This window comes from Nelusetta ayraudi, unplaced genomic scaffold (assembly GCF_046127955.1).
Source record: "Nelusetta ayraudi isolate G7.1 ecotype Tasmania unplaced genomic scaffold, CSIRO-AGI_Nayr_v1 ptg000083l, whole genome shotgun sequence".
Lineage (NCBI taxonomy): Eukaryota > Metazoa > Chordata > Actinopteri > Tetraodontiformes > Monacanthidae > Nelusetta > Nelusetta ayraudi.
In genome coordinates, this window is record NW_027466133.1 from 214,660 (window position 1) to 229,695 (window position 15,036).

At 46.7% G+C, this 15,036-nt stretch overlaps 2 protein-coding genes across 2 annotated transcripts; one reads left to right on the forward strand and one right to left on the reverse strand.

Moving 5' to 3' along the window:
* Positions 1-265: 265 nt before the first annotated feature.
* Positions 266-10,805, reverse strand: morn5 (MORN repeat containing 5). The gene is made up of 5 exons (XM_076044832.1): positions 10,090-10,805; positions 9,870-10,017; positions 8,615-8,726; positions 8,402-8,533; positions 266-794 (listed from the first exon to the last, which is right to left on the reverse strand). The coding sequence occupies exons 1-5, from the start codon at positions 10,134-10,136 to the stop codon at positions 703-705; spliced, it is 531 nt and encodes a 176-aa protein (XP_075900947.1). The 5' UTR covers positions 10,137-10,805; the 3' UTR covers positions 266-702.
* A 155-nt stretch (positions 10,806-10,960) lies between these two features.
* ndufa8 (NADH:ubiquinone oxidoreductase subunit A8) lies at positions 10,961-14,700 on the forward strand. The gene is made up of 4 exons (XM_076044833.1): positions 10,961-11,153; positions 12,066-12,229; positions 13,587-13,752; positions 14,209-14,700. Exons 1-4 carry the CDS (start codon positions 11,103-11,105, stop codon positions 14,344-14,346), a joined length of 519 nt encoding a protein of 172 aa, XP_075900948.1. The 5' UTR covers positions 10,961-11,102; the 3' UTR covers positions 14,347-14,700.
* The last annotated feature ends 336 nt before the right edge of the window (positions 14,701-15,036 follow it).

Below are 15,036 nucleotides of genomic sequence, written 5' to 3' on the forward strand. Positions count from 1 at the left end.
TTTGATGTTTGACTTTTTCCCCAAGCATATAAAAAGACAAAAGGTTTTAAAGAAATTATGAAAATAAAAGTGCTTTATTCTCCTTAAATAATTATTTATCATATCCGTACTCTAGCCTGGCTATATTTTTTTAATTTATTATTTCATGTGTTTAAAAATATGTCCTCTCATTTTTAGTGTTATGTGCGCGAGTTGTTTTTTTTTTTTTGAAACAGGAAATTAAGGCACATAGAAATATATTCTATGTGCCTGCATTTTTTTTTTAAATTGAATTTATTCCAGAACATCATTTTCACAGAAAAATGTTTATTACAAATTGAAGATTTTCATTCTAAAATTGTGCCTTTTATTTAAACCTTATTGTGTGACAATTTTTTCATATAAATATTGCTTTTGATTGATATCGATTTTTAATCAATAAATTAATTTGCATGTAGGAAATTTGTGAGAACTACATATCTTATTATATCGTGCCAAAACAAATAAAATAGGATTTTACATCGAAAATTGGATTTTATTCGCCCAGTTTTAAATTTAAAAACAAAAAGTTATTTTTTTTTAGAAAACACAAACTTGATATCTGACATTAACGGTTAGAAACATAATTCCCTACAGTTTCAGAGTCTTTACACATACGGGAACAAACAAACAAACAAAAAAAAAGTATCCCTGAAAATAAACTCCGGGCTATAAATTAGCGCTTTATTCCACTTGAGCCTTGTCCGGAGCCGCTCCGCCGGTTTCCTCCACGGCTCTGCGACACGTCCGGACGATCCAGTCGTGCTCCGAGTCGTCTGCGAGAGAGAGAGAGAGATTTCACGACAACTTAACGACTCAGCCGTCATCACAAAGGGCGGAGGGGAGGGAAATTAACAAGAAAGAAAGAAAGAAAGAAAGAAAGAAAGAAAGAAAGAAAAGGGGTAGCTGCGTTCATCTCACAGTCCTTCGGCCTGAACGAGCACGAGGCCCCCTCCTCTGCGTCATTATGAAAATCCCGCAGGTCATCTGCGGGGAGCGAGGCCGACTCAAACACTCGAGTGCCATTCAGGTCCGTCCAAGGCTTCGCAGATTTTTAGTCAAATCAAGACACGAGTCACAATTAGGGGGGAGAAAATAACTTCTCAGCGCCACTTCAGACGCCGACAAATAACAACCCGCTTAAAAAAAAAAAAAAAAAAGAAGAATAAAAAGGGACGGCGATTATTTCTCCTCCTCCTCCTGTGTCTCGAAAGCGAATCGACCGCCGGCGGAGCCGATTATGAAGCTGCTCTTTTTCATTGTTAAGGCGCTGAAACGAGAGGCTAATTGCGGGGGAAGTGATGCGCTGAGCTTCTCTCTCTCTCTCTCTCTCTCTCTCCCTCTCTCTCTCTCTCTCTCTCCCCCCGCAGCTGCACGCACTTGAGCGGCTCGCGGGTTTATTTCGCGCGCGCCGCTTTTTCCACGGCTCCCATTGTGCGCACGAGTGTAGCTCTCGCTCCACGCGCTGCTGATTGTGCATAATTGGCAGCGATGGGCGTCGCCGCTCGCAGCCACTCACCCCTCCTTCCCCCTCCCTCCTGCTGGGGGCGTTGGGGGGAGTCGCGAGCGCAGCAACGCATGAGGTCCGCCCCGCACGTGAGTGGATCAAATATATATATATACATATATATTTATTTATTTTTTTAAACAATTTTTTTTTGGTATTTTTTTTCCTCCCCCTTCTGATGTCACAGAGCGGTGTGATTGCAAAAGCTGTTGGTTCCTCAAAGGTTGCTCCTGGATTTAGTCAGAAAACCATTTTGAGAGACTCGGAACGGGGAGAAAGGTGATTTTGTGTCCTTTCTTGTTTTTGTCTTTTCAGTTAAAGACATTTTCTTGTTGTCGTCGTCGTCGTCGTCGTCGTCGTCGTGAAATCTCCATCATTCCATCTCCCCTCTGACCCCAACACAGAGAAACGTCTCCTCCTCCTCCTCCTTCTCCTCCTCCCTCCCTCTGATTCCAGGCCTTCAGCCCCTCCCATCGTTCTTTTATCGTAGACATTTTTCATATTTGCCGTAATTCTGCCCTCTCGCGTGCCGCCGTCCGAGTCGCGAACGCGTAATTGCGGGCGGCTGCCGCATTTGTCGGCAATTTCCTGCAATCGTCCCGGCCATTTCCCCTCCATTTGCTCGTCTTTTTTGCTCCGACGTGTTTCGACCTATAGACGTCGGCAGTCGATCTTTTCATCTGGGCGCTGGATTGGTTTCGCTCGTCGGGCAAAAACAAACAAGCAAATAAAATCACATTAGGCCTTGTTTACATTCGCGGGCCTGCAGCTCCTCTGCAGCTCCTCCAGAGCTATTTTGTCCCCCCCACTCCGAACCCCCACAAGCCGACCCCCTCCCTTTTTTTCTTTACCTCGGCAGTGTTTCATTGCAGTTTGTTTCTTCCTCTGTGTGTTTAGATCTGCCACTCTGATTTGTGACCCCAAGTACATAAAACCCGAGTTGACTTGTTTCTGTTTGTTGACAACTTCTCAACTTGTATCAGCCAGCGTGAGCGACCTTGTTCGCAACAGGGTGAGTGTGTGTGTGTGTGTGTGTGTGTGTGTAAGCGATAATGGCACCTTGTTACCGTCTGTTTATCTTAATCCTTAAACTACACTCAGAGGGAAAAGTGTTTCCTTCCAGCCTAATGGTTGTGAAAGAACACACACACACACACACACACACACACACACACACACACACAACAAGACAGACACGTCGGCTAATTAGCAACAGCAAAAACGAGCTTCCTGCTAGCAGGGATTTGCATAGCCAATGTTTTTTTCGCGGGGTCGCGACCTCGGCACGGCAGCTCGCTCACATTTCTGCACCAAAATTCTTTTGCTCGTCCTTCTTGCAACATCGCCAATGTCTAGAACTGTGCAAAACTTACATATCGTAAACTACTGTAACTTCGAACTCAAATATGGCTAAAAGGTTTTGACGCTCTCATCAGGTGGTTTTTCAGACGTATCGATATAGAGATATATCACAAAAGTGTCATGGAAACACTTTTTCCGCATTTACACGTCAGCAGACGTGATTTGACGAGAAATACATCCCGCGAGAATTACGAGAATTCTTGCAAGATGAGATTCCTGAGAATTACGGCTGAAGCACTTCGCGCCATTCAATTGAAACACCTGCAAATCGCTTTGTCTAAATTAAAAAAAAATACCACTTTTATTTTGCGAAAAACTGTCATGGAAACGCAGCTAGTGATGGACTGAAGCCGCCTCTCTTTCCTCTGTAACCAGGTGTACAGGTGAGAGGACGTTTTGGCCTGTTGGTGTGACAGGCTAATGACTGATGACATGACAACCTTTACAAGTTCACGTGTCATTGGGGGGTTGGGGTGGGTTTGGGGGGGCCCTTGTGGCCTCCGAACCCGCGCAGCCAAATCAAACTTAGCCAAATGTGAAAGCTCAAATAAACACTCCAACGAATCATCTGTGTCTAATTCACTGAGCCCCGCCCTCGCACTCACCCCCTAAACCCCCCCCCCCCACACCTTTGGCCTTGGTCTTGGTCTTGGATCTTGGTGACATCACAGGAAACAGCCAAAACTCAAGTTTCCGCCTCTGAAGTGCAGATAGAGATCTGAAGTCGCAGCTTCCACCGCTAGTGCAGAGATAAGTGCACATTTTTGCAGCCTATTTGCTGTGTTTTTTTGTGATTTTGTACCAAAAGCCTCTGTTCCACTAAAATTAGCGGGATGACACCATGTTTTTGGACGCGGGACGTCGCGGAAGCAATCGGCATTGAGTTCCGTGTCCACGCACCAAACCCAGCGGGGTGTCACCCCCGCCGGCAAGCTGCACCCCCTCCGCTTTTCGCGGCTCGGGGAGCAGATTCCACCGCCACCAAATGCCGATTATTTAAAAAAAAAAAACATGTTTTTTGGGCAGTGGAATTGGGGCTAAAGATAGATTTTCTGAGTGAGTCTCAGCCTGGCTGGTTGACGGTTGGTGGGGGAGTTGGTAGTGGTGGTGGTGGTGGTGGAGGGTGTGTGTGTGTGTGTGTGTGTGGGGGGGGGGGGGTGTTGATTGACTTCTGTCTGTCTGTTGGGAAACACCTTGAGGGGGACCCCGGGACGAGCCGCTCGCCAGAGGTGTTTTCCTTGGCAGCGGGGTTTTTGTTTTTTTTCTCGCCGTGGAACTCCTTCCAGCGGGAAGTGGCTGATTCCAGAAACAGGAAGGTGCTCCAAAACAATACGACAACCCACACACAGACACACACAGAGGGTTCCCGCTGGGGCTGCTGCTGAGTGTCTGTCGTCCGTCGCCAAGAGAAGACAACAGTGTGTGTGTGTGTGTGTGTGTGTGTGTGTGTGTGTGTGTGTGTGTGCATGTGATACTGGTGGACATTCAATCGGACAAGTGGCGCGAGCTAAATTGAGAGAATTCTTATTGATAAGCCAAGAAAGGAAAGGGAAATTCTTCCAAATGCTGCTGGAAGTTTCCCACAAACAAAAATTTGCTTCGAAACTTTCACAAGTTTTCCGACTGTGTGTCATTAAGACTCATCTTGAAGAGGTACGGAAGGCGGAATTTTTTCACTGCTAGAAAACGGTGTTGCCCGAAATGGGGTGAAGTTGCCTTGTAAATCTGATCCTGTGAGTGGGCACCAGGATATTTTTAAAAAGATTTTGCGGATAACCTGGAAATAAAAACTGCGCTTTCTTTCAGTTTGATCCGTGTTTACGCTCCCGGATCCAAAAAAGCCCAAAGCCCCAGAGCTTTTTCTGCCCAGACTGTTTGGAAGAAGAGCCGCCTGTTGATGTCACGTCATCACACAAACTGTGAGCAAAGATTTAGGGGAGTTCTAAACGGAGGAGTGTGGATAAGTGGGTGAAAAACACACCGGCTCTGTTTGGATGCATTGATATTAGTGTGGAAACACTCACAACTCGCAGGGGCCGACGCTGCCGACACACAGCTGTTCCCGTCTTCAGCCTCCTCGTTCTAATTTGGAGGGAAAGCACAAAAAGATGCTACGAACCAGGCGTCCGACAGCAAACATTTCCGCGCAGCAACAGGTCTCGGAGGAAGATTGTTGGACATCTCTGGAGATGAATTTTAAATTCTGCTTTAAAAATATATATATATAAATAAAAAAAATCAGCCTCTATGAGATCAGGACCTCACCGCCTCACTGCAGTGCAAAGTGTCGTCCACACCCCTCCGACCCGATTGTCCCGAACGGAGGCTTTCATCTCGTTTCCTGTTTCCATCACCCTGCACCTTCCCTGCACGGCGAGGCGGCGCTCTGGAAACGCCGCACTGCCCATTGGCAGCTCCTTGACGACGACAGATGAGTTCAAACTCGACCCAAAATAATCTGCGGCCCTTCGGGGAGGGGTGGCGGGGGAGCGCGCGGGGGGGGTCACGGGCGGCAGATCCCATTGTTCCTCGGGGTTGGCGGCGCGCCAGTGGGGACTGTTTGTCCGAGTTGGCGGCCGTAACTAAGGACGGCGGGACTCTGCGGAAGGTTCCGCATCACGTTCCTGAGCAAAAAGCACGCAGGGTTGTTTTTCGTTTGTCACTTATTTTGTCTCTGCATTTATCTCTGCAGTCAAGCGTTGCCCCTCCCCCTCTTGCTGCGCCGCCCTTCCCCTCATCTTCCCGCTGTCCTCGCGGCTACGCATCTCGAGAAATCCGGTCTTTGCAACCACCCTGTCGAGACGACTGTTCCTCCTTCCCTTCTCCTCGGCTGATCAATACCAGAGCGGTGAACGAGCGGCCGTGGGAAAAAGGAATCGCAGGAGACACATTTTTTTCGTCCTGCTCTGCATGCTGGGTAACATCTGGCGAGGATGTGGATCCTCACCCCCGTTTCCTTCCACACGTATGTAAATTGGGCCTGTTTGGCTGGTTGGAAATGATCTACATCGTGTTGTGAGAGAAGTGGGGGGGCAGAGGGGGATTGGGGGGTACGGAGGGAGCTGTAACTTCTGACGGGGAGTCACTTCTTGACAGCAGGCCCCCATCCAAAATACATATTCTCATTGCGTCGGGAGTTTGTGTTATTTATCATTTTAAATTGTTATTGTGAAACGTGCACAGTGTGGGAAACGAGTCTGTCTGTCTTCTGTCACGTCTAACAGAACCAGACGAGCTTCACTTGTGGTGCGCAGCGTCGCCAGAAAACACATGTTAGAAAAGAAGGGAAAACACACGCACGCACACACGCACGCACACACACACACACAAGTGACGTGTCCCTCCAGAAATCACCGTCTGGACATTTTAGATGATTCGCAGAGATTTGTAGCCGTTTCACGTCCGACCTACTTTATTTTCTGTGTATTAATGCGCAGAGATGGATGCATTTGCACTGATCCTCCTCGACGATGCGGAAACAAAGTAGCTTCGGCACTAAAACCGTGAATTAAATCTGAGAGATGTGGCTAAGTGGGCTTGCCGACGCCGATTCCCGGCGCTTTCGCAGCATCGAGTGTCACCTCGAGAGAGAGACAGACAGTTAGAACAACCAAGCAGGTCGCAATTAAAATGACCCAGCCGGAGAAACGGCACCCAGGTAAAGTGGAAAAAATACGTACTTTTATCGTAAAGCAGCGACGCTCCCATTGGATTGCTTGGCTTCCTCATGCACGGTTTGCCCGACGTTACGTCCGTCCTGCTGTTCTAAGCCGCCGCCAGCGTCTTTGATGCGCGGCAATAAAACGAGGCCCAACCCCTGGACGCATCATCGTCTGGCGCAGCCAAATCACGGCAGACAGCGACGAGCTCGCGCAGGATTCCTCCCCGGACACCTGACAGACTGCATTCACTTCAAAACTGGACTTTACAATAAAATAAAATAAAAAAAAAAACCCAAGACGCCCGTTCAGTGGAAACAATGTGTGTTGAATTACCCTTCGCCTGACAAGTACGAGGAAAAACCCGTTTCAAATGACAGCACACGGAGCCCCGCGGTGGAAGCCTTGCTTATCTGATGACTTGTGTAGTAATAACTTCCACCAGAGAATCCGACGGCTAATCCATTTAACGTCACTCCACAGATTCCCTGTCATCAAAGATCTCCCCGTGGCAGCTGAGAACGAGGCCTGAGAGGGATTCATCAGCGAGGAGCGAGACCTTCCCTGTGGTCGCCCTCTCCAAATGTTGCTGGAAGATCGGCGTGACGTACGTCAGGGAGGGACGGTTACCAGATTCTCTCGGCGGTGTTGAACAATAGCCGATTGGGGACAGTGAGATGTCAAAGCGTCGGTAGAGAGGTTTGGTTGTGGAAACATCTCAGGCTTTGCAGCGGATCCATAGCTGTGTTTCCATTACCCCTAGAATTGCGCGAAACCTAAATATCGCAATAAAAAAATGGTCATGGAAAAGCCTAAACTTCGGAAAACCATCTCAAATATTGCTAAAAGGTTTTGATGCGCTCATAAGGTGGTTTTTAGATGTGTCCATATATAGAGGTATATCGCAAAAGTGTCATGGACACTTTACAAGGTTTGGCATTTGTGGGAGGGGCGACGCTTTCTTCCGTGATCCTGGGCGGAGTTAAACCGTGTCGTCCGGGTGTCGTCCGGGTCAGCCAGTCAGCCGTGGAGAGACAAACCTTCAGTGACCTTTTCCCAGTTCTGATCAGACCCAACAAACGCTGACACACAGCCGCTGGCCGTGTTCCGGCCGACTGGAAGACTTTCAGACTCTCAGCTTCTCCACATTTCAGACGCGTCAAAATCGCAGCCGTATCCCGCTGCCTCGGAAGGTTCAATCATTGTCTCTGGAATTTGAATCAGTTATACAAACAAGCGGGGCAGATTTTTTTTTCTCCGAGGTCACTCCATAATAAAAAACATCCAACTTCCAGCCATCTGTTCCTGACGACAGGCATCGGCGGACGAAAAATCTTTTATTGCTTCATTCAAAATGGAAATTTCTCTCTGTTCTTGACTATTATCTCGTCCAATTTTCCTTGGCAAGCGAGTTTTAAAACAAAAAAAAGAAGAAGAGAGAAATATCTGTGTTACTCAACACTTGGACGGAGCCAATTTGGCAACACAACGATGGAAAAAATGATGCATAAACTACAACGAAGTAAGCAGCGGGGAAAAATGGGAGCGAGATGTTGATTATGATCGAAATGCTCGCAAAAAATATCCGGATATATCAACGACGTGTGTCTGGATTGGGGAAGGCATTAGACAATGATACTACAGGCTCGCATGTGCGGGGCAATGACAAATCAATAATGGAAATTTTGAAAATGAGCCTTGTGATTCGTCAGTGTAACAGGCTTCCGGAAGGAATGTTTGCACTTTTAACCCGGACTAGAAATGGAGAACAGGTGTTGCGTCATCTCGAATGTTGGCAGACGTGGCAGACAAATAGGCTCACGTCACGTTCTGGTCACCTTTGCTCCGGCCTCACCTGCGTTTCTGAGGAAGTCGCCGTCGTACGTGGTGACCACTCTGGTGTCGGGGTCGTAGAAGCCGTCGCCGCAGTCGTAGCACCCGGCGGGAATGACCAGCGGCGGGTGGCGGTCAGTCAGCTGCGACTCCCCTGAAACAGCCGACACGAGTCGTTTTTTTATTGTTTTGTTTTTACAAACGCTGGATCTCAAGCCGTCGAGACGACGCAAACCTGCAGGTCTGAGTCCGTTGCAGCGCTCGCTGTAGAAGCGGCGGTCGTTGTCGATGCAGTAGTCCCAGTCCGCCTCCTCGTACTGCAGGCCGTCGGCGAAGGTGTAGGACCCCTGGTGTGGCAACACAAGCACAGACAGAAGTTTGTTGTTGTTGGGTTTTTTTAACCACCTCTCTACAGTGCAGTTTACATTTTTACAAGCCTAAAAAAAACAACTTCACACAAAATAATCCACAGTCTGAATGTTGACGCTCTTTCCGAGGGTCTATTGTGGGGTTTTTTTTCCGGCCGAGAGCTTTTCCAGTAAGAACTCGTCGAGGTCGTCCAGCAGAGTGAAACTCAGACACGCTTCATGGGAAGATGCAGCGAGTTGCACTTGAGGTTTTTCAAACGTCGACAAATTTAAGTTGCCTTCCATTGTCCTCGAGTTAAGCTTCGGCTTTTAGAAGATGGCAATCTCTAAAAAAAAAAAAAAAAAAAAACCTTGGCAGGCAAAACCAAAAGTGGAAAAGTACGTTTGTTGGTTTGTTTGGTATTCTGGTTGAACTGATTACGATCTGTGTTTTTCTAACGGAGCACAACCGAACAGTTGCAGAAAAAGAAGAAGAAGGCGCGTGTTGCTCAGTCAGCGTTCAGAACCCTTGAAGCTCAATTACAAAAGGAGCAGGTTTTATTTTAGACCTTTTCGAGACCTTTTTTCCCGCGATTTTACACCAATTATAGCAAAGGACAGTAAAGCTGGGCATCTCAATTGCCAAATTTCCCTTTTAAATGCTCCTCTAACCAAGAACGATAGTTTGGATTTAAAATAACAACGTGAAAAAATGAGAGACTGGACGAAACACTGGCTCCCAGAAGCATGAAATTCATATTTTCATTGCTCGGTTTAGGCCTGTTTTGAAAACGACGCTGCCTCTCCCTGTGACGTGGTGGCTGCAGGTGCTGTTTTGGAAGGACTGTCACGGTTTAGAGCTGCCATCATTCCTAATAAACTGCAATTTTCCATGATGATAATAACAGGGAGAGACCAGTTTTGCGGAAGAAAAGGCAGTGAAAGATAAAACCAAGGTGAGAGATCCTGGAGGTCAGACAGAGACGTTTATCACCGTTCTCTTTCCAGAACATGACCTCGAATTTTACAGGTCACAGATAATAAAGTGTAAATAACCAGGACGGTGACGGTGACCTGAAGGGCACAGACGTAATTTGAAAATCAGAGTTGTTTCTCGTGGATGTTGCAGCACAGCACACACACCTGCAGGGCGATGCCGTTCTCCCACTTGGCCTCGTATTTACTCCCGTTGGGGAAGTGCAGCACGCCATGGCCGTGGAACATCCCATTGTAGGTCTCTCCCACGTACCTGGTCCCCGTCGGAAAGGTGTACTCCCCTTTGCCCTCCATCCTGAGAACGAGCACAGCAACCAGTCACTGCCTGCCCACGATTCGTGTGGTTGCCTACATGTTGTTCGTTTACCTGCCGTTCTTCATGTCTCCCTCGTAGCTGCTTCCTATGAGCTCCATCGTTGCACTGCCTTCCACGGACGCTTGATTTCGCCAGAATGGAATCAGCAAGGAAAAGGAAGCTGATGACTATCAGTAGTTGTTATGCCAGAGCAAATGAGTTTGAGTGAGGATACTTTAATGTATCAATTGCTGCTCTTTTTTTTTATTATTATTATTGAAGATAAAATAGTTCTGAAGTTAGATGAATAAAAATACAACTTTAATCCTGGATTAAAGGTTTCAATTGCAGGCCAATGGTAATAATAATAATAATAATAATAATAAAAAGGATTAGCAGACAAAACAGACAAATCCTTTAAACATTTGAAAAAGAAAGCCTTTTCTTACTCAAACAATTAAAAATGAGACATTGCAAAAGTACTTGGCATATGCCAAAAATAAGTGATGACGTTGGTCTGGGATTATAAAATAAACTGGCCGCTGGTGCTTCCTGCCTCTGAAATAAACACACATGAGTATGAAAAAGTGCCCAAACAACGATGACGTATAAAGAAATCCACGTCTCTTCTCTGCTTGCTTGAAGTCTGGAAAGCTAATGTCGACTAGACAGAGGGTTTGTATCGGTTGCCATGGCAACAGGGAAACGGAAACCCCAAATGAGACGCATAGACTAAATTGTTCAGTCTTCACACTTAACACGCAATATTTTCCACTTGTCTTTTTACAGAGATACACAGAAACAAAAACTAGCTGTTACATTTATTTATTTACGTCTGAAAAGAAACGAAAGGAAAAAGTCTCATCTGCAGTTCAGCGCAGGAGCTCCTGCTTTGGTCGAGCCTCATTGACGTCATCAGAAGGCGCCTTCCGGTTGACAGCAGCAGCGGCAGCGGGCGCAGTCAAAGCGAACTGACCTTCTCCGCGGCCTCGTCGCTCGTCCTGGAGTCAGACGGGGCACCTTGAATGTTTTCAGTGGGAATATTTTCACACTTTGCGATCGTTTAGGCGCACACAAACGCAGCCATGCCCACGACGGTGGAGCTACCCACCCTGCAGGAGCTGAGCGTGGATGAGGTGAGCGGCGGTCGTCGATTAAAAAAAAGCCGAAACGAAGGCGAGCATGTCGGCTAGCCCGCTAGTTAGCTTCGCGGCTCAAGATGCACTCTTGCAAGTCAGCTTAACTTTGTTAACCAGGGTTACTTTTTCTTCACAAAGCGGCGAAAGTAAGCCACCGTCTGCGGCAAGGGAGCATGAAACGTTTCGATGCTTGTTGCGCGTAACGACATTTTTTTTTAAATGATGTTCACCTTCTCCACTGTATGCTAAGTTTAGCACTGTCGTGTGATGCAGAACGTTCACGTTAACCGTTGTCGCTTTTTAAGAGTCAGCATTCCCATGTTTGTGTCGATAATGCCGCTATTTGTTCATCCGCAGAAATGCCGTAATTTTTCTGTTTGCCCTTAACAAACTGATGTCCGACTAAAGCTCGCAAGTTCACTGGTTGTCACTGTGAACTTGTCCGTGTTGTCGACGGCCAGCAGCCCGTCCGTTTACTATTTACCTCCACTGACCTAAATAAAACATATATTATAATATTTAAATCGGGATTATTATTATTATTATTATTATTATTATTATTATTATTATTATTATTATTATATGTTTGTTGTAATATTTATTATTTGGTTGGTTGTAGGAAACAAGTAAATAATTTGTGACATTGTTGGTAATTTCTCATGAAAAATCTGTGAATGTGAAAAAAACTAGTAAAGTAAATGTCACTAGTAAAAACAAATTGTCAACAGGATGTTTATGAAGCCAAGTTTACACTTTGCCCCTCAACATTTAGAACAATACATTTTAGAATATGAAATGATTTTAAATCTGATATGTAAAAAAACAAACAAAAAGATGTGTAATTCAGTTCATTCTAACTGGTTATATCACCTTTTTTTTTTCACTGTGTCTCACCATTTTTTGGTCCAGATCAAAGTTTCGTCCGCTGTGCTGAAGGCGGCTGCCCACCACTACGGCGCCCAGTGTGACAAACCCAACAAGGAGTTCATGCTCTGCCGCTGGGAGGAGAAGGACCCCAGAAAGTGTCTGGAAGAAGGGAGAAAGGTCAACGACTGCGCGCTCAACTTTTTCAGGTATCTGCCGTTCAGGCTTTCTCGGCGCGCCTGGGCCATGGAGGTCACGTTAAGTGGACGTTGCTATTATTATTTTTTTTTTAATGTGTAGGCTTGTGGACATAAAGGCCACAGTGCTGTCATCAGCAAAACTGAGCGCTGTGCTTGTGGTCAGCGTGTGATTGAAGATGTGGTTGGGCTTTGGAGCCAGCTGGAGACTTCAGAGTTCTGTGGGCTCGCGTGGATCGCTGGTCAGAAGAGGTTGCGGTCGTGATTTGTTCCCCCGAGATGGACGTGTGGGCAGAAAATGTTCTCTACTCCGAGGTCACACAAACTGCTGGTTTGCAGTTGTTCTTTCAGGGGGCTGCGTTTTATTCTGAAAGGAGACTTTCTGCTGCTAATGTCTGGTTTCCTCTTCTGTAATTTGCCCCGCTAATGAGATTTCCATAGAACGGGCTTATGCCAGAAATGCAAAAATGATTTGTTCTGCACTTGCCGAGGTGATGGAAAGGTTAAGAGAAAAATTGTGGGATAATTAGGATTCAGCTCACAATTTGGGCTCCCAGTGCTCTGTGATTTACCATAAAAAGATGTGTGGGGTCTAAGATAACTTTTCATTCCTTGTGGGAACTACAAACAAGGAGGTCATTTACTCTGATCACTGTTGATCGGCAGAGTAAACACGATGTAAGCACAAGATGGTGTTTTCCTGACGACATCTCGATATTATGAAGCCTTTATCCTACAGTTTGTAGTTGTATCCGACCCTCCAGCTCAACGGGTGTTCTGAAGGGGTCAAAACAGTTTTACGCTAAAGTTTTACACAGACTATCAATATTTTCGGAGCTAGCTGGAGTCCTGCTGCAACCTGAAGCGGTGACATTTATTGTGCTAATGGCCGGTGGGTGGGTTGGAGGAAACGCTCTGGCCTTTCTCACTCCTGCCTGATGCGTCTGTGTTTACTGAACGACACGATCCGAGGTTCCGTTCTAACTGAGGCGGTTTCTGTTCGAGCAGTGTCAACTTAAAGTAAAACACATGACCTCTAATTGTGGAAGCAAACAAGCGCCAGTGTGACCTCGGTGCTGGACTGGGAGTTACTGTGGAGCGTCAACACCTACAATTAGAATAATGAGGCGAAAGGTCTGAGAAAAAGGTGTAATTGCACCGGGGGACCTGGTGTGATTCTGGTGTCTGCTGCCTGCCAGACACCTTTTCAGGAGCACTCCGGTCACATGACCGCCTCAGACAGAGCACTCCAATTATGGAAGCAGGGCTCCAACTCTCCACGAGACTTTATGTGCAAACCCTAGTTGAAGACGATGTCGGTGTGAGATGTGCGCAATTGATGTTTCTTTTTGTTTTGTTTTTCACGCAGGCAGATCAAGGGCAACTGCTCCGAGTCCTTCACGGACTACTGGACCTGCCTGGATTACTCCAACCTGACGGAGCTGCGGCGCTGCCGCCAGCAGCAGCAGGCCTTCGACAGCTGCGTGCTGGACAAGCTGGGCTGGGAGAGGCCGCAGCTGGGAGACCTGTCCAAGGTGAGGGCGGTGGGAGCTCCAAGCCACTTTTAGGATGCCGCTGTTACTGCTACTGCTATTCTGAAGAATTTAAATATAAAATGTGTTTGAGTTATTTTACATTTTTTGTTTCCTACATAATTCCATGTGGGTTCATACGCAGTTTTGGTGCCTTCAGTGAGCAACTACAATGTCAACAGTCATGGGAATGAAAGAAAAGACATTAAATTCATTGGGTGTGTCCAAGCTTTTGACTGGTGGTGTATATTAAAAGAACAAAGAAAGACGCAACAAAAACTCGGCAGTCGAGGACGACGCGTCACTGTGACAAAGTTTCCTCGGCCAGTTATTCCTGAAGATGATCCTCACCTTCAGACTCGGATGGAGATGTCGGTGCCAGTCCCGCCTCACCTACTGACTCTTGTATTAATGAGTTCACACCTGTTTGTTTGATTTATTTTTTCCCCTCCCGCACAGGTGACCAAAGTGGCCACTTCACGGACGCTGCCCGAGAACCCCTACCACTCGAGACCCCGTCCCGAGCCCAACCCCACCGCCGAGGGCAAGCTGGAGGCCACCAAACACGGCAGCAGGGTGTCCTTCTGGAGCTGGTGAGGCGGCTGAGCTCGCCTCCCCCCCACCCCCTTCCACCCCCCACCAGGGCCGCGTCCTCTGTCCAACAGCAGCCGGACCGCCACACCGTGTCGTCAGGAGCCTGCGTGGAGAAATTCTAGAGTTTTTTTTTTTTTCCTTCAGTCGTGATGTTTTAACGTCCGCGTGCTGCTCTTGGACAGAGCTCAGCTTTGAGAAAGACAAAGGAAGGTTGGACAACTGCCCATCCTTCCGTCTGGCCTCCCTACGCCACCTCTGTAAATGTTATGAGTGAACAAACACCACAATGCTGTTATTATTGTTGTCACATAATAATAATAATAATAATGATGATAATAATAAAAGGATAAATTATCATTTGCGCTTTAATGTCTTCATTTGTTCAAAAACGCAAAAGACAAACCTGGAGGCAGAGCCGTGCGTGCGTGTGTGTGTATAGCTGCGTTCCATTACCCCTAGAATTGCACAAAACCTAAATACTGCAATAAAAAAACGGTCATGGAAACACCTAAACTTTGAAAAACCTCTTCAATATCACTGAACGGTTTTGACGCTCTCATAAGGTTTTTCAGACGTATTGATATAGAGGTATGTAATTCTTGTAAATCTTGCAAGACGAGAATTACGGCTTATGCGCCTCACACCATTCAATGAAAACGCCTGCAAATTACAATTGTATTTGTCAAAATTTTA

Excerpts from the sequence above, each read along its gene's own strand:
- morn5 (XM_076044832.1), bottom strand. The coding sequence starts at position 10,136 with ATGGAGCTCATAGGAAGCAGCTACGAGGGAGACATGAAGAACGGCAG. Across the intron at positions 8,534-8,614 it reads CAACGGACTCAGACCTGCAG|GGGAGTCGCAGCTGACTGAC; the intron begins GTTTGCGTCGTC and ends CGGCTGTTTCAG. Across the intron at positions 795-8,401 it reads CGACTTCCTCAGAAACGCAG|ACGACTCGGAGCACGACTGG; the intron begins GTGAGGCCGGAG and ends TCTCTCTCGCAG.
- ndufa8 (XM_076044833.1), top strand. The coding sequence starts at position 11,103 with ATGCCCACGACGGTGGAGCTACCCACCCTGCAGGAGCTGAGCGTGGAT. Across the intron at positions 11,154-12,065 it reads AGGAGCTGAGCGTGGATGAG|ATCAAAGTTTCGTCCGCTGT; the intron begins GTGAGCGGCGGT and ends TTTTTGGTCCAG. Across the intron at positions 13,753-14,208 it reads AGCTGGGAGACCTGTCCAAG|GTGACCAAAGTGGCCACTTC; the intron begins GTGAGGGCGGTG and ends CCTCCCGCACAG.